The 26,214-nt window shown below is 40.6% G+C and overlaps 1 protein-coding gene and 1 non-coding gene across 5 annotated transcripts in view; one reads left to right on the forward strand and one right to left on the reverse strand.

Annotated features, from left to right (window-relative positions):
- The window catches only part of ILDR1 (immunoglobulin like domain containing receptor 1), a 30,816-nt gene extending 20,121 nt beyond the window's left edge, over positions 1-10,695 (forward strand). For 2 of the 4 annotated variants that reach the window (XM_004467185.4, XM_058295720.2), the window contains exons 6-8: positions 4,829-4,960; positions 5,173-5,996; positions 9,918-10,695. In XM_004467185.4, the coding sequence (XP_004467242.2) occupies positions 4,829-4,960; positions 5,173-5,996; positions 9,918-9,959 (998 nt within the window). In that variant the 3' untranslated portion in view covers positions 9,960-10,695. The remainder of the gene's footprint in view (positions 1-4,828; positions 4,961-5,172; positions 5,997-9,917) is intronic. The other 2 variants (XM_004467188.4, XM_058295722.2) reach the window with 2 other exon arrangements.
- A 13,114-nt stretch (positions 10,696-23,809) lies between these two features.
- Positions 23,810-23,911, reverse strand: LOC111766242 (small nucleolar RNA U13). Its single transcript, XR_002798336.1, has one exon. It is a non-coding gene; the product is annotated as a small nucleolar RNA U13 (small nucleolar RNA).
- Positions 23,912-26,214: the final 2,303 nt, after the last annotated feature.

Raw genomic sequence — 26,214 nt, forward strand, 5'->3', positions numbered from 1 at the left:
TCAACTGCTCTAAATGGAAGGAGTTTTGTGTTTTGTTAAAATATATTTCCTTTCCGGAGAATTTAAGTAAACCACTACATTATGCTATATTATATTTAGTCCATTTGGAAAGAACTTTTTAAAAGTGAAAATAAGAAATTACCTCTCAGGAAAGAAACAAAACCTAAACTACAATGTCAAGATGATCAATGGTCTGAGTCTGGTCTTAAACGTGTGCACTAAGGTCACTGTCTTACAGGAAAAAGGAACTAACTTTTATTGGATGTCTACTATGTGTAGGCCCTTACTCACATTTCCTCACTGAATCTTCACAACAACCTTAGAAGGCTCATATCATCCCTGCTTAACAGATGAGGATTCTGAGGGTCAGAGAGGTCATATAGCTAGCAGATAGCAACAGCAGTGCAGGTTTGAATTCACGTTAGTCTGACTTGTGAGTATCTACATTTCCCACACAGGGGCTGCCATGATCTCTGTGTGTAGATCACTGTAGGATTAGTTGAGACCCACTGAATTCCTTAAGGGGAAAAATCACAGAGAACTCAATTTTGGGCCATGGACCCTGTTGCTGGATAAAATAAGAAAAACCTGGTTAGGATGGTGTCTTAGAATCCCTAGGTTAGTGGGGCACTAAAAACAGACAGGACTGAGGACAAAAGTCAGCACATATGATAAATGCATCTACTCTCCATAAGCTGATTAACAGAGTCTAGGGAGAGTGATTTTGTAAGTGGTTAGAGTTCATTTAGAAGAACAAGTGAAATAAAGAAATCGAGGCCACAAATAAAGACTCGAGCAGATGAGGTCACTTTCAAAATGAGTCACTAGGGTAGACTGCCCTGAGAAGGTGGGGACAAGAAGAGATTTCATGGAGGGGCCAGGAGTTCTTTAAACTCTTTTATAGGGTGGTGGGGGTATTGTCTGCTTTTTTACACAAAGAACCAAGGACAATAAAAAGTGAGTAAAACGAAGCATGAATAAATAGATGAGGTTACCACTGAGGAGTGATAGAAGCAGGGGGAGTGGCACTAGGCGCACAGTGGAAGGACTAGCCTTGGAAAGGAAAGGAGGGGCAGCCTAACCTCAGAAGGAAGAAGGCAAGTCATTAACACATGGAGAATGGTTAAGCCATATGAGAGGAAACAGAGGGAGTTCACACCAGCCTCTCTGGATTTCAGCAAGTCAGAATTCTAGATCCAGAGGGGAGCTTTGAGAATCATGTCCAGTGTTCTTGAACTTCTCTGACCACAGCCCACCTCCCCAACCTGCTCTCACTTTCCAGCCAGAGTTAATAAAGGACTAGAGAGGAGAAAAATGAAAATGACATGAAAGTTTAGTAACCCTTGATAATTCACATAACACTAGTAAACAAGCCGCAGTGGAACAAAGATCAGTTTTTTAAATCGTTCCTCATTTTTTCATGAGAACAGAAGAAACAGCTTTCACCCCTAGATCAGTCACTGGCCTCCCCCTTGGAGAATCCTCTCTGCATACCCTGCAGTGGGCTATAGGCCACACTGAAAATCTTTGATCTCTACCAACCCCCACCCCTCACGGCTGAGGGAAGTATAGCCCAGAGACTTTTTCACAATTACACAGATTGGTAGTGGTGAGTTCTGGACTGGACCCAGGTCTCTTAACTCTGTGTACAGTCTGGTTCCTCTTCCTCCACAAAGATGATGCTCTCAGCTGAATGTTCCCAGGGAAGGGGAGACTGAGAATGTTTCCACAGCGGCTGCAGAGGAGGGAAAGCAAGGTCAATAGAAGATCAATCAAGGACTATCCTATTGGGAGGAGGGCTATTAAAGGCAGGTTGTCTGAATGTGCAGTTGGTCCTGGCGGCCTGGAGTCCACGTGGAGGAAGCATCTGCTGGTGGTTCCGTAAGGCTGAGAAATGGCAAGAGTTCAAAGGGTATGGGACCCTGGGACCCTGGGGAGCTCCTGAGGGTGCCACTGAAACGGCTGATCAAAAGTCAGAAGGGACTGAGAGTACAGAGAAAAGGGGAAGGGTTGAGTGACCATGGTCAAAAGGAGGACAAAGACAGGTTCTCCACTGCAGGAGTAGAGAGGGATGATAAGGAGTGGTAATCTGTTATGAGCAACTGCAGTAAATCTCCAAGGGAGCCAGTTCTGTGCGGTGATGCACCTGGATGATGCTGGCTGCAGGGGAGGAGAAGCACAAGTCTCTGTGTGTGAAGAGGGGTTAAGCGTCATTTTTGTCACAAAGGGGAGGTCTTAAAGAATATGCCCTGAGTCCTGGTTTTCCTAAAAAATGAGGGTGTTATTTGGTGATTTAGTCTCTGCCTTAGTTTCCTGGCTGCTCAAGCAAATATCATGCAGTGGATTGGCTTAAACAATGGGAACATATTAGCTTACGGTTTTGAGACTAAAAGAACTGCAATTCAGGGTGTCCTCAAGGTGATGCTTTCTTCTTGAAAACCCGTATTCTGGGGCTGGCTGCCAGTGCTTCTGGTCTTGGCTTTTCTGTCACATGGCAATGAACAGACTCTCTGACCTCTCCCTTCCCCCTAGCTTGGTTTCAGCTTTAGTCTATTCCCGCTGATGATCTTTCTCTCTGTCTGAATTTCATTCCACTTATAAGGGACTCCAGTAATAAGATTAAGACCCATCCTAATTGAGGTGGGACACACATTAACTGAACTAGCCTCATTAAAAAGTCCTGCTTAGAGTGGGTTCACCCATAGGAATTAATTAAGTTTAAGAACATGTTTTTCTGGGGTGCATACAGCTCTAAACCATCAGTCTCCAAATGTGTGCTTTTGTCTCCTCCTATGGGACATAAGGGCAAAAGAAGCGGTTTATTATGACAGTAAGATCCATTACCTTTTGACTGTCATATATTAGGCAATTCAAGTGTTTTATCTCACTTAACCACAACAATCTTGTGAAATAGATATTATAATCCCCAGCTCATAGATGAGCCTGGGGCTCAGAGAGGAAATTCACTCAAAGTCACACACAGCTAGTACATGCCATGATTCAAGCTTATGAATCTGACCCTCAAAACCTATATATATATTTTTAAAGGCCTATCTAGCCCTGAAGAACATATTTCTCAAAGTATTGTTGAGAATCCTCAATAGTCAATTCCCAGCTGACTACCTACATTAGACTCAGGGAGCTTGCGGAGAAAAGATTTTCTCACCTAGCATTAGACCTAGTAGAGCTGAGTTAGTCCTGGGGAAGGTTTTTAATTTCCTCACACAGAAATAAAGGAGCCGGGGACTTGGTAGTTTACAGAAAGAGTACAGGTGTGGACATCAGGCGGATGCAGCTTCACATCCTGGTTTTGCCAGTCACCAGTTGCGGGACGTTGGTCTGAGAAGGTGACCTCTTCTTCATCTGATTCCCATAATAAAAGATTTCTCTGAAGATTAGTGCATATAAAGTGACCAGTGCGTATTAAACAGGGCATTACATGTGCTGATTGTGGCCGGTAGAGGGAGCTAGGGAGAAGCATTTGCTAGCAAGAGGTAGAAGGCAGCGCTGAGCATGGGGACTTGAGAGAGTCTGGAGGTCTCTGGGTTTAGCATGAGGGTGCAGCATCTGGGTGAACTTCTGCAAATTTGCCTCTGATTTCCTCAAGACTGAGCTGTGACTCACCATCTGGGAGCTCTGCTGCAACCGCTTCCTATTGTGCTGGAAGTCTGTTTCATACTGGAGCCACTGGTTAGCCCTCCGGATGCCTCTTTGCTGCTGGCCTCAGCAAATCTCCTACCCTGCATAGCTGGTCCAGAATGCCTGCCTTCCATCCCCTCCCACTAGAGCAGAAGGGAGCCTCAGGCAGAGCCCTGCCTTTGGGGACAGCCACAGGGCTTGGGGAACAAAGGAGGTGGGAGTGCTGGCCTTGTTCATTACCAAGGCAGGCGCTTCCTGCGTTTAAGCACAGAAGTGCATTTCCTGCATGCATGGATAGGCAGAGACCTTGAGAGACGTGTGGCACTCAGTCACAATCACCTCAAAGTAAAATTTTGTGATTAAAAACAACTGAATGTTTTTTGTGTTTAATTTGCTCTCACTTTTATACGGGGCTTGAGTGACATATCTATTCATCCCTTGTGCTGCTTTTTTTTGTAAGCTTTTCTTTGTACTGACAGAGGAAATGGTATTTCCCCCCGCCTTCCCTGTCCCCTACCCACCCCAGAGATTCCCACAACTTGAGGAGAACCCTAACATTTACTAAGGTGAGAGGAAAAGTAGAAAAGAGCCACTGAAATTTGCTTCAGCTTTCTGTATTCCTTCACCTTCCCACAGCTTGTCTTCCACCCATGGCTAATGTGCCAGCTAGAAACACTCTTCAGTCCTCCTCTCTTGAACAGTAATTCTGCCCACTGCCCTCAGTGTCGATGCCCTTCCACTCTCAGCAGGCAGCCCTGAACCTCCCTGTCAGCTCCCCAAAGCCCCTGTCTCACAGCCTGCACTAAGCCCTTTGCATCTGTACCTTTATTTTTTGTTGGCCTGTGGCCAGACATCATTGCCTCTAGTATCCATGCTCGTACCTATGCATTTTAGATGACCTTAGGAATGGGCAGGATGATGAAGTGTTTTCTAGGCTTGAAGTCAAGTTTTAAGAATATACATCCCTGGGGTAGAGAAGTTGCAATCTTGCCTAGGGAATTTATTCCAAGCTCCTTTCCAGAGGGGCAGTTGATTCACTACTCCTTTACCTTTTACTCCCATGGAGGATAGGTCATAATGGACTTGGAAGAGAGAAGCTGATCTCTTGGCAAGCCCTCTAGGTGGAAAAGTGGGAGGTGTGGGGCTTGCCCTGGCTGAAGGGTCTGCATTTCTCCTTTCTCCCCTGCAGCCCTGGCCCGCCACCGCTACATGAAGCAGGTTCAGGCGCTAGGCCCTCAGATGATGGAAAAACCCCTGTACTGGGGGGCGGACAGGAGCTCCCAGGTTTCATCTTATCCAATGCACCCACTGCTGCAGCGAGGTAAACCTTGCCAGAGACTTGGGGTGGGGGAGGGCAAGGGTAGGACATGGACTGCACTGGGGCCTCCATGACCAATACGGAGGGCATTTCTATGACCAAGGATGGGAGGGGTGGGCTCAAGCTAAGGAGAGTGACATTTTCGGTGCCCTGGTTCCCAGGAATATTGTTTTGGGCCAGCAGTTCTGAATGTTCTTAATCTTGTTTCCATTCAGATTTGTCCCTGCGGTCCAGCGTTGCACAGATGCCCATGACCCAGACTGCTGCTTACCCTCCTGTTGCCAATGGCGTCCTGGAGTATTTGGAGAAAGAACTGCGGAACCTCAACCCAGCCCAGGCTCTCCCCCCTGACTTCAGAGCTGGACCCGGCCAGCCACGCCATCCAAGCATGCTGTCCTCCTTGGGCCCCGAGGTCATAGAACGCAGAATCATCCACCTGCCCCCACTGGCCAGGGGCCTGCCTTCCTCACAGAGGACCAGCAACTCCTCACACCAGCAATGGCTCACCCAGATCCCCCCAGCACCCTGGGATCTGAGGGAGGAGAGAAGGCAGCACCACTACTCTGATTTCCACCAGGCACTCCAGGGCCGGCAGCCAAAGCCCTGGGCGTCGGAGCTCAGAGAGCTGGAGGGCTCAAGGAGCGGAAGGCACCGCGGCTCCAGGCCAAACAGCTCACCCTCACCCTGGTCGGGCAGGGACAGCCTCAGCGATGGCCCCTCATCCAGCGAAGGGCGTTGGCGGCCCAGCAGCCCGCCCCTCAGAAGCCACTATCCAGAGAGGCCCCGCAGGCCCCGGCCCCGGGAGAGCGGCCCGAGGCCCAGGAGACGCAGGCCCCGTAGCCACTCCCCTCCTCTGCCCTCCGGCCTCAGTTCCTGGAGCTCTGAGGAGGAGAGAGAGAGGCACCCCCCGAGCCGGGGAGCCCACCGCCGCCGCTCTCGCTCCCCAGACTGGCCCGAGGAGAAGCCGCCCAGCTACCGCTCGCTGGATGTCATGCCAGGCAAGAAAGGCAGGAAAAAAGGGAGTGTGGAGAGGCGTTCGGTGAGCCTGGGGTCCCCCGCTGAGGGTTGGGCATGGGCAGAAAGGACCCTCCAGCCAGGCTCGGCCATGGCTGACACAGGCCCCCTCGCAGGCCACCACTAAGGGCACCTCTGCCCTGCTCTGCGTGAACTGCCCTGTGGGCTTGGGAGCCACCGCTTGTTAGAGCTGGAAGGGACCTTGAGATACTGGTGCTAGGTGGTGAGGGGAGGGGCTGGGGACTTACAAAGGGCATTCTCACCCTCAGTCTTACCCCAGCCGTCCTCATAGGCCCATGAGGCAGGCCTAGCTGGGTCTCCGTTTCACAGATTAAGCACCTTGTCAACAGTGGAGCTAGGGCTAGATGACAGGTCTTTGTAGCTAGGACTTTATCTCCTGTCATAGCTGCCTTGCTTTATTTGGCAACCGTAAGTCCAGACCCATAATCAGAAAGCATGGCCTGATAAAGGACATTGGTGCCACTTCTTGGTACTGCAGACCAGCATGCAAGGCCCTGGTATTTGCAAGAACACCCTCTGAGACTTCCTAGATAGGATAATTAAACTGATTTTAAAAACCCCAATATCCCCAATATGGATCAAAATTTAAGAGTTGGACAGACGCAGTGCTTACAGGTGCCAGACATAGCGTACCAGACTGAAAGAGGGACAAGGGCAAATAGGCCCTTCTCCTTTTTTTAAAAGATGTGATCTTTAAAAATCATTTTATAATTTATACATCCAAATGATGGTGATCCTTCAGTGTTGTTGTTTTGCAAAGTTATGTTGCTGTTGCTCAAAAACCTCCACGACTGCCTTCAGAGCCAATTTACAAGCCACGCACAAAAATCTAGTTCTCTACCTGACCAAAATCCTTTTCTCTTTTGCTTCTGTTGAGATAATCAAAGGGACATGCAGCAGACTTTAAGGGAAGTTCTCAGAGTAGAGAGCTATTATAGGAACAAGAATTTTAGTTTCTCACGGGCTTTGAAGGATACCTCTCATTTAAGTACAAGTTCTGCTGTGATTGTTTTAAAATCCAGTCGTATGCCTGGTGTATACAAAGGCACTAGAACCTCAGGAAAGTCACACACTACTCTTTACAGAGCAGAACTTTGGTGAGAGCTATTAGTGAGGAATATAGCAAAGGCCAGCAGGTTATTTCTGAAATAATCAATGGCAATTATAGCATATTCTCACAGATGTCCCACAAGAGAGGCAAAAATCACTAGTAATGAAAATAACCACCCCTTGCTAAGTGATGTGGACTTCTTACACAACATCTCATTTATCCTCAATGACCCAGTGAAGTTTGCACTATTATACTCATTTTACAGATGATACAACTACTACTTCCATGTTACCAATAAGAAAATTAAATCCTGAAGGAAAATACAGAATCAGTGAATGCCAGGAGAGCAGCTATTACTTTATTTAGTGACTAAACCATGTCTCTGATCTTCATTGTAACAGAAAAGTGTAATTTAAAGGCCAGTTTGGGGCCCAAAATTCAAATCCTATTTTTTTTCCTCCTCTTTTAAATAAAATATGGGGCTTCATGCAAGTGAGAGTAGGATAAGAGAAAGGAAGGAGGAGGCCTAATTTTTTTCATACCAATTCTGTTCCAGACATTGTGGTAAGCCCTATCCAAGCCTTAATTCTTTTAATATTCACCACAACCCTTTGGACACAGAGGTTAAGTAACATGCCCAAACTCATACAACTAATAGAGAATGGAAGCCAAAATTTGAACACAGCCCTCGGACTCTCAAGCCAGTGCCTTTCTTAATAACGCATGGTTAGAAAAGAGAAAAGAGAACTATGTTGGGATAATGGTGTTTTCTGGTGACTTTCTTTCTCATTTTCTGAAAGCATCATAGCTTCCTTTATCATTAAGATGCACACACCAATAATATTACTACAAGCTAGCCAAATTTTCTATTATCAAGTCACTTCTGAGAGCCAGAGATTTTGTTCAAGATGATTTTAAAAGCCTTTATTGTTTTGGATTTTATTGAGCTTATCTCTCAAAGAGATATCACTCTACTTTATCACCTTCAACTTTCTACTCAAATTCCGACCCATGACCAGAGGCCCAGGACTGAAACTTGATTTGGCAAATTGGTTGGTTTGAAGAGCACAGTGTTCTGTTTGTAACTTGAATTTTGAATGTCTTTCTTTAGCAAAACCTAAAGTTTTCAGTGCCAAAGACCTCACTCTTCTGGCCTCTCGAGTCACTGGAGCTTGTAGCTAAGCTCAGAAGTTATAATACAACTGGCCCACTAGATGGTAATCTTTGATTGTGTGTAACTTGAAGCTTCTGTTTAATCCTTGAATCATCAGTTTTCAACAGTTACAGCTTACGTAACTTTTTACAGAATACTTACTAAGAATACCTTATTAAGTATTCAGAGCAATGTCAATTCAACAAAAAAGAAGAAACTTTTGGCTAATATGGAACCTTCTCAAGAGTAATGTTTAATAAGTCAGTCCCATCAAACTAGGCCTTTTGTGCAGATGATCTCATGGAAACTCCAAATAGGTAAGAACTCTTCTCTGCACAGTACCCATGAGCAAATGGAGGCCGTGATGAGGGATCTCCCAACTGACCCCAGATCTCACTTCAAGACTGGTAGACTTGTCACTCCACCAAAGCTACAACCTCAGAAATAAAAGCAGTAGTAACTTCAAGTTTTGGACCTCAGTGGTTATAGACTGAGTTGTCCTGTATTCCTGGCCTTCTTAGAATGGATTATTTTTCTTTCCAATCTTACCCTAAAAGAAAGTGTTACACTAGGCATTTCTGGCTTGTTCCCAACATGGCCTATACATTCCTGTATTAATATAAGAGAAAGTCTCTCCAAGCTACATTTAAACATTCTATAGAAAACCCCATCTTTTCAGTTTTTTAATTCTATTTTAATTTTAAAAATTAGATCAAGATTCTTAATCTTATACTTTCAATAAAATGTCTACTTCTTAGTCATGATTAGGTTTTCCCTTAGCAAGCCCTGAACAATTTCATCTTTGATCATGTCTAGCTTTTCCTTTAGCAAGCCCTTGACAAGCTCCTTTCTCCCCATTTCATTGCTTTCTTTTGTCTCAGAGAACATTCATCTACAAAAGTTTGATTAGAAACCCTGACCCCTCGAACTCACTGTGGAGAGAGACTTTTTAAATGGGAACATGAACGTACATACATATGTGTAACATTTTGGACAGTATGTTTTGGGACAGATACCTTATCTTTGTATTTCAAATAAGATGAGGAAGGTCACATTCATGGGTACAGCTATAGATATTTGAAAAATAAATATGAGCCTGTAATACATAATTGGAGAAAAATAAGAAATATAAACTGTAGTTTTTGTCCTCATGGAGCATGTGGAAAAAGCACAGAGATCAAGAAGAATAATTTCTGAAGAAAGTCCACAGAGTTCATCCAAAAGAAGTAATTAGTGATTTTGGAAAGTAACTTCAGAGAAATACTAAGAGATGAAGCTAAACATTTTAGAAAAGTGTTGGGAAGAAGTGAATCAGGAAAATATAAATAGGAAAAGGAGAACTGGGCCATATCTTCATGAACAGATGGTAGAAAGATGGAATAATGAATGAAACAGGGTATTTTTGGTTTAGTTTAAGTGAGACTTGAAGATATTGAAAACATCTTGAGTTGGAGGCAGAGTGAATGAGGCTAAGAAATTTTCAGAAATTAAAGGTATTTGAAAGAGGCTCCAGAGAAATAGGAAAGTTGAGGAACCCAAACCCAGAGGACACACTGGATTTATGAAGAGTCAAGGAATAATTTTTAGATTCAGATCTGCTGTCCCAGCAGCTGTCACTTAACCAGGATTTGTACTGGAATCAAGTCCACCTTCATGCATTTTATGCATTGATAATAGATGCCTCCTTGGCTGACTGGATTTTTTTGTGTTCTGTTTCCCAGGAGAGAGACAGCTCCCATAGTGGAAGGAGTGTGGTCATTTAGGCCCTGGGCACAGCACTTGGCTACTTCTCAGCTTCCACGTGTCATCGACATCACCTAGATTTCCAGCTGGCTTGGGAGGGACACTCCAAGTTTGTACCTAACAGCTTTGGCTTAGATTCTGAGAATCAAATAGAAGAAATTTTTTTTAAAGTTTGGGGGCTTAATGACTGTAGTTTTAGCCTTGGTGCATGCTCTCTGTATATTTATATAGTGTGACTTATAATGGGCTAGGATGTGACCCCTCAAGAACTTGGTCGCCTGTGTCTTCAACTGTTGAGGACCCTGGTAATTCTCAAATTGAGAATCCAGGAGTCTTTAAGAAGAAATCAAACATATTTCAGGGCCTGGAAATCTATGAAGTATTATAGGGAAATATTACATGGGAACTTGTCTTCCTCTATTGCATATGTCAAGGGATCCCCCATGTTAGGAGTCTACCCTGCAGCCTCCATGCCAAGTCCAGACACCCCTGAGGTTCCAGCCATGTGCCCTCTCATGGGCTATTTACTGCAAGTGTAGAAAATCAGAGCTACATTCTGTGTACTAGGCTTATTCCTGTCCCTTGGTTTCGTCTTGCTATTTTGGGCCTACATCTAATTTCTATTTTCTTATATATTATATACCATTAAAACCACTTTCAATGCTTCTTGGGAACAAAACATTATATACATAAATAAGAAAGAAAGAATGTACTGAGCTGGGGATTCTGCTCCAAATAAACATCTGTGTTTTCTGATGTACTTGACCAGATTAAGCCTTTTTCCCCACTAAAGCTCAGAGCTGAACCAGGTCATTCTGGTCAGTTCTGGAGTCTTCTTTCTTCTGGCACCACTCAGCCTTTCAGACTTAAGAATTTCCATGCAGAATCGGTCCAGGCCAGGTCTTACCACTCAAGGAACCCCAGAAGGAGGGAGCTGCACCAATTCTATAATAGGCTCTACTACCCCCTTCCATTTTTCCCATCCCCCTTGGTGACTTGATCATTTGTGCCAGATACAGAGATGGTTCTTGAGAAGACAGAAGGGAAATGTCCTGAAAGGAGGGGTATCTATGTATGCTTTTGTGAGGTCCTCAATAGTATCCTTATGAGTATGGCCTTAACCAGGATTTGCACTTAGATACTGTCTTATTGGCACATCCATTCCCACCCCTCCCCCCAGTCTCATTAATGTAATTACATGTGGTAAAAATAGGTTAAATGCCTGCAGCGGGCAATGGTTTGTTTGAGATTTTTAATACCCACGTGGAACTGAGTCTTAAGTAGCAAAACATAATGTGAAAAAAAAATGTGGACATAAAATTTACTAGGTGAGGGGTTTCTGACCAGAAAAGATGGCATTAAGTCTTTTTTTCCTGATCTTCCCCACTAAGAAAAATTATAAACCTGAGAAATGGCACAAAGTAGAACTCTGTCAGAGACTAAGAAGGCAAACTGGTTTGGGAACTCAGGCAAGAAGGACAGAAGGCAGGCCATCTTAGATTTCCTCAGTCGACAGAAGGTCTGGCATTTCCTGGCAAGGAAGATCAATTGAGAGCCCCCTCTCCCCCCAAAAAAACAAACTACCAGGAGAAACACTTTCCTTCCCTGCTGGTCCAGCATTCCCCTTCCCTATGGAGGTAGGCAGGCAGAACCAGTAAGAGAGACTCACATAAAGCAGGCTATCCTATTCAGAAGGCTCTTTGTCCCCATAACACTCGGGCTCCCCAGAGACACCAAGACTAGTGAACAGAACCATCAAGAGGGATACAACTACAGCAAGAGACCCAGTCCGGGAAGCCACTTTGTCCTCAGGGGATCAAGACTCTCCTCTAAGGCCCAGAGATCCTGTGGCAGCTGGGTCACACCAGTAGGATTTCACCTCAACCCTCCCCCACTGAGAAATACCTGGTGACCCCACCAGAATAAATTCCTACTTCCACCTCAGGCAGCAGCAGTAAGACCAGTGGAAGTTCTAGCAGCACTTGGGATACACTAACATTGGTTAGCAGATCAAACCAACACTACAAGGGCCCTAAAAGTTAAACTGACATTGGAATCACAGTCTACGAAAGTAGGTTAGTATCCATGTACTAAGCCTAAAACAGGGTAATGCCTTGTAAAATACAGGATTTAAATAGGACCCAGAGTCTCCTAACACAATAGACAAAATTTCCAGGATACAATAAAAAATCAGTTGTCAAACAAAACTAAGAAAACCACAACCTGAATGAGAAAAGATAGGCAACTGATGCCAACACTGAGATGAATCAGATGTTAGAATTATCAGACAAGAATTTTAAAACAGCTATCATCAAATGCTTTTATAATCAATTATAAATAATTCTCTTGAAACAATTGAAAAAATAAAATTTCAGCAAAGAAAGTTTAAAAAAAATACAAGAAATGGAAATTATAGAATGAAAAAACAATATAAACTCTGGGCTCAATGGCAGAGTGGAGATGATGGAAGACAGAATCAGTGAACTTGATGACAGAACATTAGAATTCACACAATCTGAACAGCAGACAAAATATAATAAAAGAGATCTCCAGGGACCACCTGATAGATCCAACATTTATATCATCAGAGTCCCAGAAGTAAAGGAGAAAGTTGGACTGAAAGAATATTTGAAGAAACAACGACTGGAAACATCCATAACTTGAGGTCCAAGAAACCGAATGAATCCCAAACAAAATAAACCCAAAGAAATCCATGCCAAGACATCATAAGTACATTTTTTGAAAGCTGAAGACAGAAAAAGCTCTTACAAGCAGCAAGATGATGCAACTAAAAGAAACATAGATTCCTGTGCCGCTGACAACAACAGAAGCGGACAAAGAAGATACAGCAAATAGACACAGAGAACAGACAATGGGTGGGGAGGGAGGGGAGAGAAATAAATAAATAAATCTTAAAAAAAAAAAAAAGCAACCGGAGAGAAACAGCATATTACCTGGAGGGAAACACCAATTAGAATGGCTATAGCTTTCTTATCTGAAACTGTGGGTAAGGAAGTGATGAAATACTTTTGTTTTGTTTTATTTTATTTTGAGGTACTGGGTCTGGGGATTGAACCTGGGATCTTGTATATGGGAAACTGGTACTCAACCGCTCAGCCACATTGGTTCCCCTGAGTTGTTTTTGCTTGTTTGCTTGCTGTTTGTTTGTTTTTTAGGAGGCACTGGGGATGAAACCTGGGATCTCCAATGTGGGAAGCAGGTGCTTAATCACTTGAGTCACATCTGCTCTCATGAAATACTTTTTAAGTGAAGAAAGAAAAGGACTGTCAACCCATAATTCTATATATAGCAAAACTATATGAAGGGAAAGTAAAACAATTCTCAAATGACCAAAAACTAAAAGATTTTTTCACTAGCAAATCTACCCTTAAAGAGTAACAAAAGGAAGTTCTTCAAACAGAAAGGAAATGGGGAAAACAGGAAATTTGAAGTACCAAGAAGGAAAAAGGAGCAATATAAAGAGCAGAAATATGGATACATAAATAGACAATTATTTTCCTCATGAATTTTATAAATCATGTTTGATTATTGAAACAAAAATTATAACATCATCTGATACTTTTTTTACACTTTTTAAAATTAAAGTTAATAGGTCACAAAGAATGTTACATTAAAAAACATAAAAAACATGAGGTTCCCATATATCCTGCTCCCCAACCCTCACCCCATCATTTTTGTAAATTGTATTTTTTTGAAGATATATACATCTCACACAAAAAATTTTACATTAAAAAATATAAGAGGTTCCTGTATACTCCCCCACACCCCACTCTTCCCACACTAACAACCTCTTCCATCATTGTGGCACACTCACTGCACTAAGTGAACACATTCTGGAGCACTGCTGCACCACATAGATAATAGTTACCCTGTAGTTCACACTGTCTCCCAGTACATTCAGTAGGTTAAGGCAGGATATATAAAGTCCATAATCTGACCCTGTAATATTTAGGACAACTCAAAGTCCCAAAAATGCCCCCACATCACATCTCTTCTTCTCTCTCCCTGCCCTCACCAACTACTGTGGTCACTTTCTCCTCCTCAATGCTACAATTTCTTCTATTACTAGTCACAATAGTTTTATAGTAGAATATCACTCTAATCCATATTTTATTCCTCCATTCTGTGGACCCTGGGATGGTAAAGTCCACTCCACCTGTCAAGCAAGAGGGGGCTTAGATTCCACATGGATGATGGATGCAATTCCTCTGCTTGCAGTTGTTGGCACTCTTGATTCCCTGGTATGGTGTTTGACCATCTTCACCTCCCTGTTAGCTGACCTGGGTAAGTCCAATGAACCAAAGAGTAGGAGTTGCAACTCTGGTGAGGCTCAGGGCCCAGCTGGCACATGGACAGTCCAGAGATTGAAGTCTCCTGAGTATGCACCATCTCTAGCACTTACCACAGGTTCATTAAAAGTGACAAGAGGCGTGTGCAGGAAGGTCACATCTGAGTCCAGCTCCATTACACTCAGGAGCACAAATTCCAAAGTAGGACCCTCTGACATGACACAAAACTCCAAATCCATCTGCCATGACCATATATCCTGTGGATCTCCATAGCCTTCAGGAGAACCAGCACTTAGGGTTGTATCTACTTTGGCTCTCTCTGGGGTCCTGCTGAGGTGTGCATAAGTGTGACCCCTCTGATTACCTCCTGACTCTCTTTGGAAGACTCTTAGCCATATAAACTCATTTGTCTTTGCCATTTCCCCCTTTTATTCAAGGTCAAAAAGCAGTTTTTAACACTTGATCCAATATGTAGGCTGAAATATTCTGCTGGTCTGAGTTGACCCTTTTATTCAAGGTCTCTTTCTAATTGCATTACCAGTTAGTGATTGGTAGTAATCCCTTGGCACTAGGGAGGCTCATCCCCAAGAGTCATGTCCCACGCTGGGGAGAAAGTAATGCATTTACATGCTGAGTTTGGCTTAGAGAGTGGCCACATTTGAGCAACATGGAGGCTTTCAGGAGGTAACTCTTAGGCACCCTGCAGCTCTAGGCCTAGTTCATATTTCAGGCACACAGGCTCATAAGCATAGTCATCAGTATCAAGGGCTCATTATTGGACCATCCTTCCTTATTGGTCTTTGCCATTGCACTTGGGGGATTATTGTTCCACTGGGGAATGTGACAGAGCTCCCCTGGGTAGGAGCTCACTCCCTCAGTTGATGTTTGTAACTGTAACTACTATAAAAATACCCAACATGTATCAGAACATTTTTATGTCCCCTATATACATGTCCTGGAGAACTCCCTCCCCCACACACTCATGTGTCCCCATCAATCTGATACTAAAGACAATGATATTTAAAAGTGGGGAAAGAGAACTAAATGGAAGTGAGGTTTCTACAGTTAATTCCAAGTAATTCCAAATATTGATAACAGTAGATGGTTATAAGTAGCATGTGTAGCATCCAGAGCAACCACTGTGAACACTATATAAAGAGACACAATTGAAATTGCTATAACTAAGTCAAGATGGAATCCTAAAATATATCCAGGAACTCACAGGAAGGCAAGAGAAGAGGAACAAGAAAGAGGAATGAATAGAAACCAAATCATAAAATGGCAGACTTAAGCACTAACATACCAAGAAATGCTTTAAATGCAAATAGCAAATAGTCTAAATACACCAATTGAACGAATGGCAGAGAGTTTTTTTTAAAAAATGAGCCAACTTAATTCTGTCAACCAGAAAATCACTTCAAATATAATAACATATAGGTTAAAAGTAAAAGGATGGAGGGAAGCAGACATGGCTCAACTGTCTACCATATGGAGAGTCCAGGGTTCAATCCCCAGGGCTTCCTGACCCATGTAGTAAGCTGGCCCACATGCAGTACTGCCATGCACGTGGAGTGCCATGCCACACGGGCACCCCCGCATAGGGGTGCCCCACGTGCAAGAAGTGTGCCCTGCAAGGAGAGCCACCCCATGTGAAAAAAACACAGCCCATCTAGGAGCGGTGCCCCACACACAGAGAACTGATGCAGCAAGATGACACAACAAAAAAGAGACGCAGTTTCCCAGTGCCATTGGATAATGCAAGTGGAGGCAGAACACACAGCAAATACACAGAGTAGACAATGGGGGGAAAGGGGAGAAAAATAAAAATAAAAATCTTAAAAAAAAAATGTAAAAAGATGGAAAAGACATCCATGTACATATTAAGTTTTTAAAAGCAGGAGTGACAATATTAATATCTGATAAAGCAGGCTTCAAATCAAAGAAAGCTACTTGAGACAAAAAGGACATTATATAATGATAAAAAGATTAATCCACCAGGAAGACCAGTTGTACCATAATGGAATCAAATGAAATCTATGAGAAAGAAACCAGGAAAATCCCCCCAAATTTGGAAATAAGTAGCACATTCCTAAATTATCCAAGGTCAAATAAGTTTCATAGGAAATAATAAAATACATAGAACTAAATAAAAATGAAATGTATCACAGAAAGTGGGAAACGTAAAGCAATACTGAGCGGCAAATTTGTAGCACTAAATACTTACATTAGAAGTGAGGCAAGGTGTCATATCAATACTTTAAGTTCCTACCTCAATAAACTAGAAAAGGAAGATCAAAATAAACCAAGAGTAAATAGAAGGAAGGAAATAAAGACAAGAACAGAAAGCAATGAAAGTGAAAATAGGAAAACATTAAAGTAAACCAATGAAACAAAAAGCTGATTCTTCAAAAATAGCAATAAAATTGATAAACTGATAGTAAGACTGACAAAAATAGAGGGGGCAGAAATCACAATGTCTAGTGAATACCATCCCAAATACAGCAGGCCTTAAAAATATATAAAGAAATAGTGCATATATGCCTTTAATCTTTTGAATTTGCCAACTTAGTAGAAATGCATCAATTCCTTGAGAACCATGAACTATCAAAACTCCACCAAAATGGAAATATACAATATAAATATCCCTGTAACCATTAAAAATTGAATTCTTAGTTTAAGAGCTCCTGAAAATGAAATCTCCAGGCCTAGGTGGTCTCAGTAGAGAATTCTACCAAACTTTTAAAAGATAATTAACACCAGCTTTGTACAATCTTTTCCAGAAAACAAGAAAGGAGGAAAGACTACCCAATTTATTTAAGAAGCCAGTCAATGCCAGACAAGGATAGTACAAGAAAAGAAAATTACAGACCCTCTCTAATAAACCAAGATTCAAAAGTCCTCAATAAAATATTAGCACATCTATTTATACCTAAAAAGAATTATACACCATGACCAAGTGGGATTTTCCAGGCATAACCTAGAAAAAGAAGGTACTAGATCATACCTGGTTCAACAAAGGGCTCATTTAACAATAAAAAAAAAATCAACCAATGTAATCTATCATATCAAAAGCTAAAAAAAAATGTCATATGATCCTATCAATTGATGCAGAAAAAGTGTTTGATAATATCCAACATCCATTCATAATTAAAAAACAAAAAACGTCTCAGCAAGCTAGGAGTAGAGAGGAATTATGTCAAGTTGGTAAATAGTATCCACAGAATACCTACAGCTAACATCATACTTAATGCTGAAAACCTGAATGTTTTAACCCTAAGATCAAGAACAAGAGAGCATTCTCAAGAATTGTGTTTAACATAGAATTGGAAATTCTAGCCAGTGTAATCAGGGAAGAAAAAAATAAAAGACATATAGATGGGAAAGGAAGAAATAAAATTGCCCATATTTGTAGATGGCATGATTGTCTTCATGGAAAATCCCATGAAGACAAAACAAAATGAAACAAAACAAAACAAACCCTCCTAGAACTAGTGAGTTCAGCAAGGTCACAGTTTACAAGAGCAACATGTTAAAATCAATTGTATTTCTGTATACTAACAATGAATATATGGAACCTAAATTAAAAACATGACATCATTTCTAATCACTCCACAGAAAATAAAATATTTAGATAGAAATCTAATAAAATATATAATGGATCTTAATATTGGGAAGTGCAAATTGCTGATAAAAGGAGCCCTAAATAAATAGAAACATATTGTGTTAATTATCCCCAAATTGATGTATAGGTTTAATGCATTTCCTTCAAAATGCCAGCAAGATCTTTAGCAAAATCTTTTGTAGACAGAGACAAGCTCATTCTAAATTTCATATGGAAAGACAAAGACCCTAGATTAGCTAAAACAATCCATTCTACCCAGTATTAAGTTTTATATTATAGTGAAAGTAATCAAGCGGGTTCTGTTGGTGGAGGGATGGACACATAGATCTAATGGAACTAAATAGAGGACCATATATAGATCCAAACAAATATCTCAAGTGATTTTTACAAAGGTGCAAAAGCAATTCAATGGAGAAATGATAGCCTTTTCAACAAATCTTGCTGGGGCAATTAGACATCCATAGGGAAAAAAAAACCTTCAGTATAAACCTTGTACCATATACAAAAATTATTAATAATTCAAAATGCATCATAGCATTGACTATAAAACACAAAATTATAAATCCTTTAGGAAAAAAAAACCAAAATCTTTGGCATCTACGGTTAGATAGTTCTTAGAATTGACACCAAAGTATGATCCATAAGTTGATAGATTCAACTCTATAGACTATGCTCTAAGAAAGCCCATGTGAAGGGGATGAAAATATAAGTTACAGGCTAGGAGAAAACATTTGCAAACCATCTCAAAAATTCAACAGTTAAAAGGCAAAAAACAGACAATTCAATTACAAAATGGGCTAAAGACGTGAAGAGACATTTCACTGAAGAGGACTTACATATGTCAAGTTCATGAGTAAATGTTTATCATTAGTCATTAGATAAATGCAATCTAAACTCATAAGATATCACTACACAATGATCAGAATGGCTAAATAAAAAAGTGGGACAAAACTAAATGTTAGTGAGGATACAGAAAAACCAGATCACTCATGCATTGCTGGTATGAATGTAAAATGGTACAACTACTCCAAAAACAGTTTGGCAGGTTCTTAGAAGGCCAAACATGCAATTATGATTCAACAATTGCACTTTTGGGCTTTATCCCAGAGAAATAGTAACTTACATTCATGCTAAACCTGTAAATGAATGTTTACAGCAGTTTTATTTGTAATAACCCAGAACTGTAGTCAGCACAGATCTTTCAACAAGTGGATGATTAAACAAACTGTGGTACATCCCTACCATGGAATACTACTCGTGGCTATAAAAGGGCAATGCAGGAGGTCTTTGTGGTGTTGAAACCATTCAGCATCTTGACTGGAGTGATGGATATATAAGTACAGGTGATAAAATTGTGCAGAACTTACACAAAAGAATAGAAGTAAAACATGGAAATCTGTATAGGTTTGGTGAATTGTATAAATGTCAATGTAAATGTAATATTGTAAACAAAGTTTTGTAAAATGTTACCATTGGAGGAAACTGGGCAAAGCGTACAAGAGAGCTATTTTTTCTTACTTTATGTGAATCTATAATTATCTCAAAATTTTCAATTAAAAATTCAGTGATATTAATTTAGACTTCTCAAAGTTGAAGCAGATTTAAAGTAATAAAATGATTACATGGTTCTTCACTTTTTGCTCTATGATACCTTTACCATTTCCAATGTGAAAAGGTATACTTTTCACGAAGAATTGAGTTTAAATACACAAATGTTGGCAATAACCCTGACTGGTTAGGCAAAGAGCCCACCATCGGTTTCACGGGGAGATCTGGGCCCTTTTCCAGGCAGGTGATGGTTCCAGGTTGTGAATGACTTCTTACTGGAGAGGGGGCAAGAGCTCAGTTGCTGTAACAGCTACCCTCTGAGATTTTCACACTTTGCTTTAACATTTCACTGATCAGTCATTCTAAAATCTCATAGTAGGAGATGACCTTAAAAGTCAATTATCCCAATACTTTCATGAGATGAAACTATTAATACATGAAAAGGCACCATTAAGAAAATGAAAATACATCTCATAGAATTAGAGAATAAATTTACAAATCACATTTCTGGTAAAGTACTTGTACCCAGAATATATAAATGTTGTGTTTTGAAGCTGTATGTAACCCAGAAAAACATGTTCTTAAGTTTAATCCAATCCTACGGATGTAAACCCATTGTAAGTAGAACCTTTTGATAAGGCTACTCTAGTTAAGGTGTGACCCACCTCATTCAGGATGGGTCTTAATCCTCTTAACTGGTGTCCTTTATAAAGAGAATAAATACAGAGAGAGAAAAAGCCATGGAAGCAAGAAGCTGAAAGCAACGAAACCCAGAAGAGAAGAGTGGCAGATGCCACCATGTGCCTTGCCATGTGGCATATGTGCCAAGGATTGCCAGTAGCCGATCTTCTGTAAGAAAGCATCACCTTGATGATGCCTTGATTTGGACATTTTCCTGGATTCTAACCATGAGTGAATAAATTCCCATTGTTTAAGCCAAACCATTTCACAGGAGGAAACTACCTAGAAAACTAAAATAATAAATCTTACAACTCAATAATCAGAAGACAACACAATTTTTAAAATGGGCAAAACATCTGAATAGAGATTTAACCAAAGAAGATACAAAAACTGCCAATAAGCACTGTGACAGTTTGAAGTTCTCTTATGAATCCCCAAAAGAAAAGGATTATGTTTTTGGGTTAATCCATTCCTGTGGGTGTGGAGTCTTTTAACTGGACTCTGTCAGTGAGGCATGAGCCAACTTGGGGTCTGCCCTCTTGCTGGATCTGATATAAATAAAGACACACAGAGAAAGGAAGCCACCATATTTGATCCTGCCATGTGAAAGAGGTTCTGTAGCTGGAGAAAGACAATGAAGCACTGAGAAACTAAGACAGGAGGCTGGAAAAGAGACAAGCTCTATTCTTGGTTACTGACAGCTGAACTCAAAAAGAGGCCCAGGAGGCTTAAGGAGCTGAGGCCCAGGGATAGATGACTGATCCACGAAAGAGTTCGAGGAGAAAGTAGAGAGAGACCTCAGTAGAGATTGCCCGCCATGTGGTAAAGCATGCCAGAATCACCAGTAGCTGACTTTGGTGAGAAAGCATCTCTGATGGTGCCTTGATTTGGACATTTCACAACCTCAGAACTGTAAGCTTTTACCCTAAATAAAATTCCCATTATAAAAGCCAACCAATTTCTGATACTTTGTACCGGCAGCCCTGGGCAAACTAACTCTAGCACATTTAAAGATGCTTTACCTCATTGGTCATTAGGGAAATCTAAATTACAACAACTTCATACTCACTAGAATGGCTATAATAAAAAAAGATAGACAATAACAACTGGTGGCATAGATATGGAGAAATGAGAATCCTCCTACATTGCTGATGGGGAAAAATGAGCCATTTTGAAAATCCTTTTGACAATTTTTTATAAACAATAAACATTTTTACTGTATGGACTAGTAATTCCAATCTCTCATATCTACCCAAGAGAAATAAATACATATATCCACACAAAGACTTCTAACTGAATGGTCACAGCAGTGTTATTCATAATAGCCAAAAGTAGGAAAAAAATCCAAATTTCTGTCAACTAAAGAATGGATGAACAAAACACGGCGTATCTATATAATGAAATTTTATTTGACAATTAAAAGCTATAAGTTACTGATTCGTGCTATACTATGGATGAACTGCAAAAACATTACATTCAGTGAAGGAGCCAGATGCAAAAGACCATGTATCAATCATATGGTATGATTCCATTTATATGAAATGTTCAGAAAAGGCAAATCTGTAGAGACAGACAGTAGATTAATGGTTACCTGGGGCTGAAGGTGAGAATGGGAATTGATGCAAGAGGACATGAGCATTCTTTTTGAGGTGATGGAAATTGGTTTGTGGTGATGGTCACACAACTTTGTAAATTTATTTAAAATTACGAAATTGTGCACTTACAATGGATGAATTGTATGGTATATATATTATACCTCAATAAAACTCTTAGGCATAGTAGACAAACATCCTTCCAAATAATTTTCTCTGCATATGTAGAATGAGATAAATGCCCTTTAAAAATGTGACATATGAATGCTGGTTTTAATTTAAAAAAAAAATTAAACAGAAGGAAATAAAGTGAAACCAAAGAAATTGTTAAACTTCAAATCTTTCATTAAAAGGAGATTTTATTTCTTAAAAAAGCCCTTTCAGGGTTGGAGTTGTCCTGGGTCGTGCTGCAGGGATGATGTGGGCTATGGGTGGGAGGCTCTTTGTCTCTTCAGAGATAACCTAAGCTGAAGGCTGTGGGTGTGGAATGGTAAGAGGCTGCAGTCCTGCCCTTAGGGACAATGGCAACAGGCTCCAGTCCCAGGAAACAGTTTAACAATGCAAGGGCTATAAACTTTAAGTATTTAGGGGAAATGCAAAAAGTAAATATGCTAAAAGCTTATCTAGAATATCTGGAGTCCATGCTAAAAGCTTACCTAAGATGTGGAAGATATATATGCTAATTGAAGCCTATTGAGAACTGAAACAAAGGGACCATTTGGCCTTTCCTCTCTGTATAAAAGATGTTTGAAAATCTTGTTCGGGGCTCGGGATTCAAACAGAAGTTCCCGAGTCCAGCCGGCCGTCAATAAACCATTTTTCCTTCTCAAAATCATTCCTGAGTCCTGATCTCTCTATACTCAAATAATTGAACTTCTCTCAAATTCTACAACAGGGACAGTGACCAGACATTGTATGTCCTCCCATGGCCCCCTGGGTGGACTGTGGGAGAGTGTGGGCTACGGTGGGGACCATTGACCATGAAGTACAGCGGTGCTCAGAGATGTATTCACCAAATGCAATGAATGTCTCATGATGATGGAGGAGATTGTTGTTATGGGGGGAGGAGCGGGGGGAGAGGGATGGCGGGTATATGGGGACCTCATAGTTTTTTAATATAACATTAAAAAAATAAAGACCAAAAAAAAAAAAAAAGAGGCCTTTCAGTTTACTAAAAAAAAAGGCGGGGGAAGAGGGGATAAAGGAAAACTTTGAACTTTTGGAACTACCGTGTTTTAAAACCACAAATTTCAAATGAACTTCTTAGTATACAAAAGAGAATGCTGACACATCTATACTTCCTGTGATTTCTCTGCCTCTCACCCCCCAACTTACTTGTGGTTATGTTTATTTCACAAGACTAGAAAGAGACTTTTAGTTTTTAATCGAGGTTATTTTCGAACTTCTGCAGAAGGAATATAAAGAATTGAGAGGGTCATTTCAAAAATCAAAAGATGTTCTGTTCCTTTATAATTCTTTAGAATAAAAAGCTAAGCTTTACTTGAAGGAGTTTCATGGAGGATAGAATTTAGAGAGTTAATTTTAAATTCAAGACACTAGCCAAACCTTTGGATTTCTTTTAAGTATCTCAAACATATTTCACATTTCTTGATAAACATAAAGTTTTACATTTCTGATTAGTCATTAGCTTGGCAGCAAGAGAGTCTTAATTTTTTTACCTTGATTAGCAGGAAAATACAACAGAGAAATTGTATGTAAAGATAAGAGCATAGTCAAGTTTGCATTACTAGAGACTTCATTTGAATCGGAATTGTTAGCAAATACAAACTTATGATACCCGGTCAAAAGTATACTGTACCTTCTAGAATATATTAACAGAAAAATATATGATTTATAACAGTGTCTGAACAACAAAAGTACTTTTAAGACCTGCTCTTCATTCTCTTCAGTTTCTTTTTAAGTTAATATTAATACCCTTCTTAAAAGGAGACTCAAATTTTAGAGATGGGATTTATTATTCTATCCCATGGACATATTATTATTTAATCAAAGTTTATAATTTTATAAGCTGTTTTTAAATCATAATTGTTATAATTGCTCAATATTGGTTTCATATTCAACTCATTTTCTCCATCTGCAAGTTCCTTTTTTTTTCACATCAGACGGGTAATGTGCTGACTTCCTAACAAGGTTTGAGGGAGGAACATCTCGCACATGCGTGAATACCCATTCATCATGCTTATGAACCACAAAAGGATCATTCCTGAGTTCTTTATTTTTATTTATCTCTTGTCTGGATTTCATCATCATGTAGATTTTCCAAAAGAAGTTCATTAACTCAGTTTGTTCATGTTTATGAAAGCTGTCAGTAACTCCAAAACTTCAACTGCATTTTGGTTGAGTATAATTTTTCCTTTAGAACATTGTAGCAATTGCTCTTTTTTTTTTTTTTCAGTAGTCACAAAAGTTTTATAGTAGAATATCAGTAAATCCACTCTAATTCATATTTTATTCCTCCATTCTGTGGGCCCTGGGATGGTGATGTCCTCTCCCCTTCTATATCAAGAGGGTGCTTAGATTCCACATGGATGATGGATGCAATTCTCCTGCTTGCAGTTGTAGGTACTCTCAGTTCCCTGGTGTGGTGACTGACCATCTTCACCTCCCTGTTAGCTGACCTGGGTAAGTCCAATGAACCAGAGAATAGGGGTTGCAACACTGCTGAGGCTCAGGGCCCAGCTGCCACATGGACAGTCCAGAGATTCAAGTCTGCTGAGTATACACCAATGCTAGCACCAACCAAAGTTTCATTAAAAGTGACAGAAGAGGCATGTGTAGAAAGGTCACATCTGGGTCCAACTTCATCACACTCAGGAACACAAATTCCAAAGTAGGGCCCACTGACATGGTACTGAGCTCCAGAGCCATCTGCCATGACCATATCTCTGTGGGTCTCTGTAGGCTTCAGGAGAACCAGTACCTGGGGTTGTATCCACTTTGGCTGTTTCTGGGGTCCTCCTGAGGAGTGTGTAAGTGTGACCCCTCTGATGACCTCCTGACTCGTTTTTGAAGACTCTTAGCCATATAAACTCATTTGGCTTTGCCATTTCCCCCTTTTATTTGAGGTCAAAAAGCAGTTTTTAACACATGATCATACATGTGGGCTGAGATATTCTTCTGGTCTGACTTGACCCTTTTATTCAAAGTCTTTTTCTATTAACATCACCAGCTGGTATTGTAGCGATTGCTCTTGATCTGCTGTTGTTGTATGGTGCTGTAGAAAAGACTGAGGAAAACTTGTGTGTTTTTTTTTCTCTTTTCTATGGATCAGTGGTCCTTAAAATGTAGTCCCTGGATCAGCAGCACTCTGCAAATAGAGTCCAGTAACTGGTATTTTTACAAACTGCTCAAGTGCTTCTGATGCATACTAAAATTTGAGAATTGCTATAAATACTTTTTCTACCTGAGTGCTTAATATTTCTTGCCTTGAAATTCAATAAGGTAATCCAGGGTACTTTAGAATTGAGAGTGCTATCAAAATTTCCTGGATTCATCTTTCAGTGTGTACTCTGATTGGTCCTGGATCCCCAGCAAATAAATCAACCATTTGTCTCTTTTGACTAGAATAACCATACACCTTAGGAATGTTTTAATTTATGCCTGTTGTCCTAGCATATTTATTACTTATGCTTCCTTTCACTCTCAAAATTGTCCTAGTGTGGATGATCAATTATATAGTCACCCAACTTATTACTAGTGAGTGCAATGGTGCTTAAAATATCTGTGGTAGTATGGACTTTATGGAAACCCTGACAGGAAAATCAAAGTGGCGAACCCATAGGATTTTGGAGCAAAATCATACCTATTTTGAAAAGTAATTATTCTTATTTTTAATACATATTTTTATTTTTAAAGAAGCTTTAGATTACATAAATGTTACATAAAAAATATAGGGGATTCCCATATACCCTGCCCCCTTCACCTCCCACACTTTAATTAACATCTTTCATTAGTGTGGTACATTATAACAATTGATGAACACATATTGAAGCATATTCTTACTTTTAGAAATAGTTCTTGACTTGCTACTGGGCCCTGGTAGAGATTGAACATTTAATTAACTGGGATATCAGCTACTCCATATGAATTGGGTGGCTGATCTATCAAGCCATAGAGTTTGGTATGCCCAGTAACACTCCTTCGTCATGTGGTACATTTGGTATCAGCCTTAAGCAGGTTATGAATGCAAATGTAAGCAGTATGAGCAGATGGCTCTCACTCTGGTGTGTCTCCTCTTATCACCCTGCTTGTTTCAGTTTCCTAGCTGCCAAAGCAAACACCATGCTATGGGTTGGCTTAAACAATGGGAATTTGTCGACTGGAGTTTTGATACTAGGAGAAGCCCAAAGTCAAGGTGTCATCATGGCGATGCTTTCTCCCAGAAGACTGGCTGCCAGTGATCCCAGGTCCCTGATTTTTCTGTCACATGGCAATACACATGGCAGCCTCTCCTGGTTTCTCAATTCCAATGACTTCCAGCTTCTGGCTGCTTCCTGTGTGG

The sequence above is a fragment of the Dasypus novemcinctus genome, chromosome 4, assembly GCF_030445035.2.
Source record: "Dasypus novemcinctus isolate mDasNov1 chromosome 4, mDasNov1.1.hap2, whole genome shotgun sequence".
Lineage (NCBI taxonomy): Eukaryota > Metazoa > Chordata > Mammalia > Cingulata > Dasypodidae > Dasypus > Dasypus novemcinctus.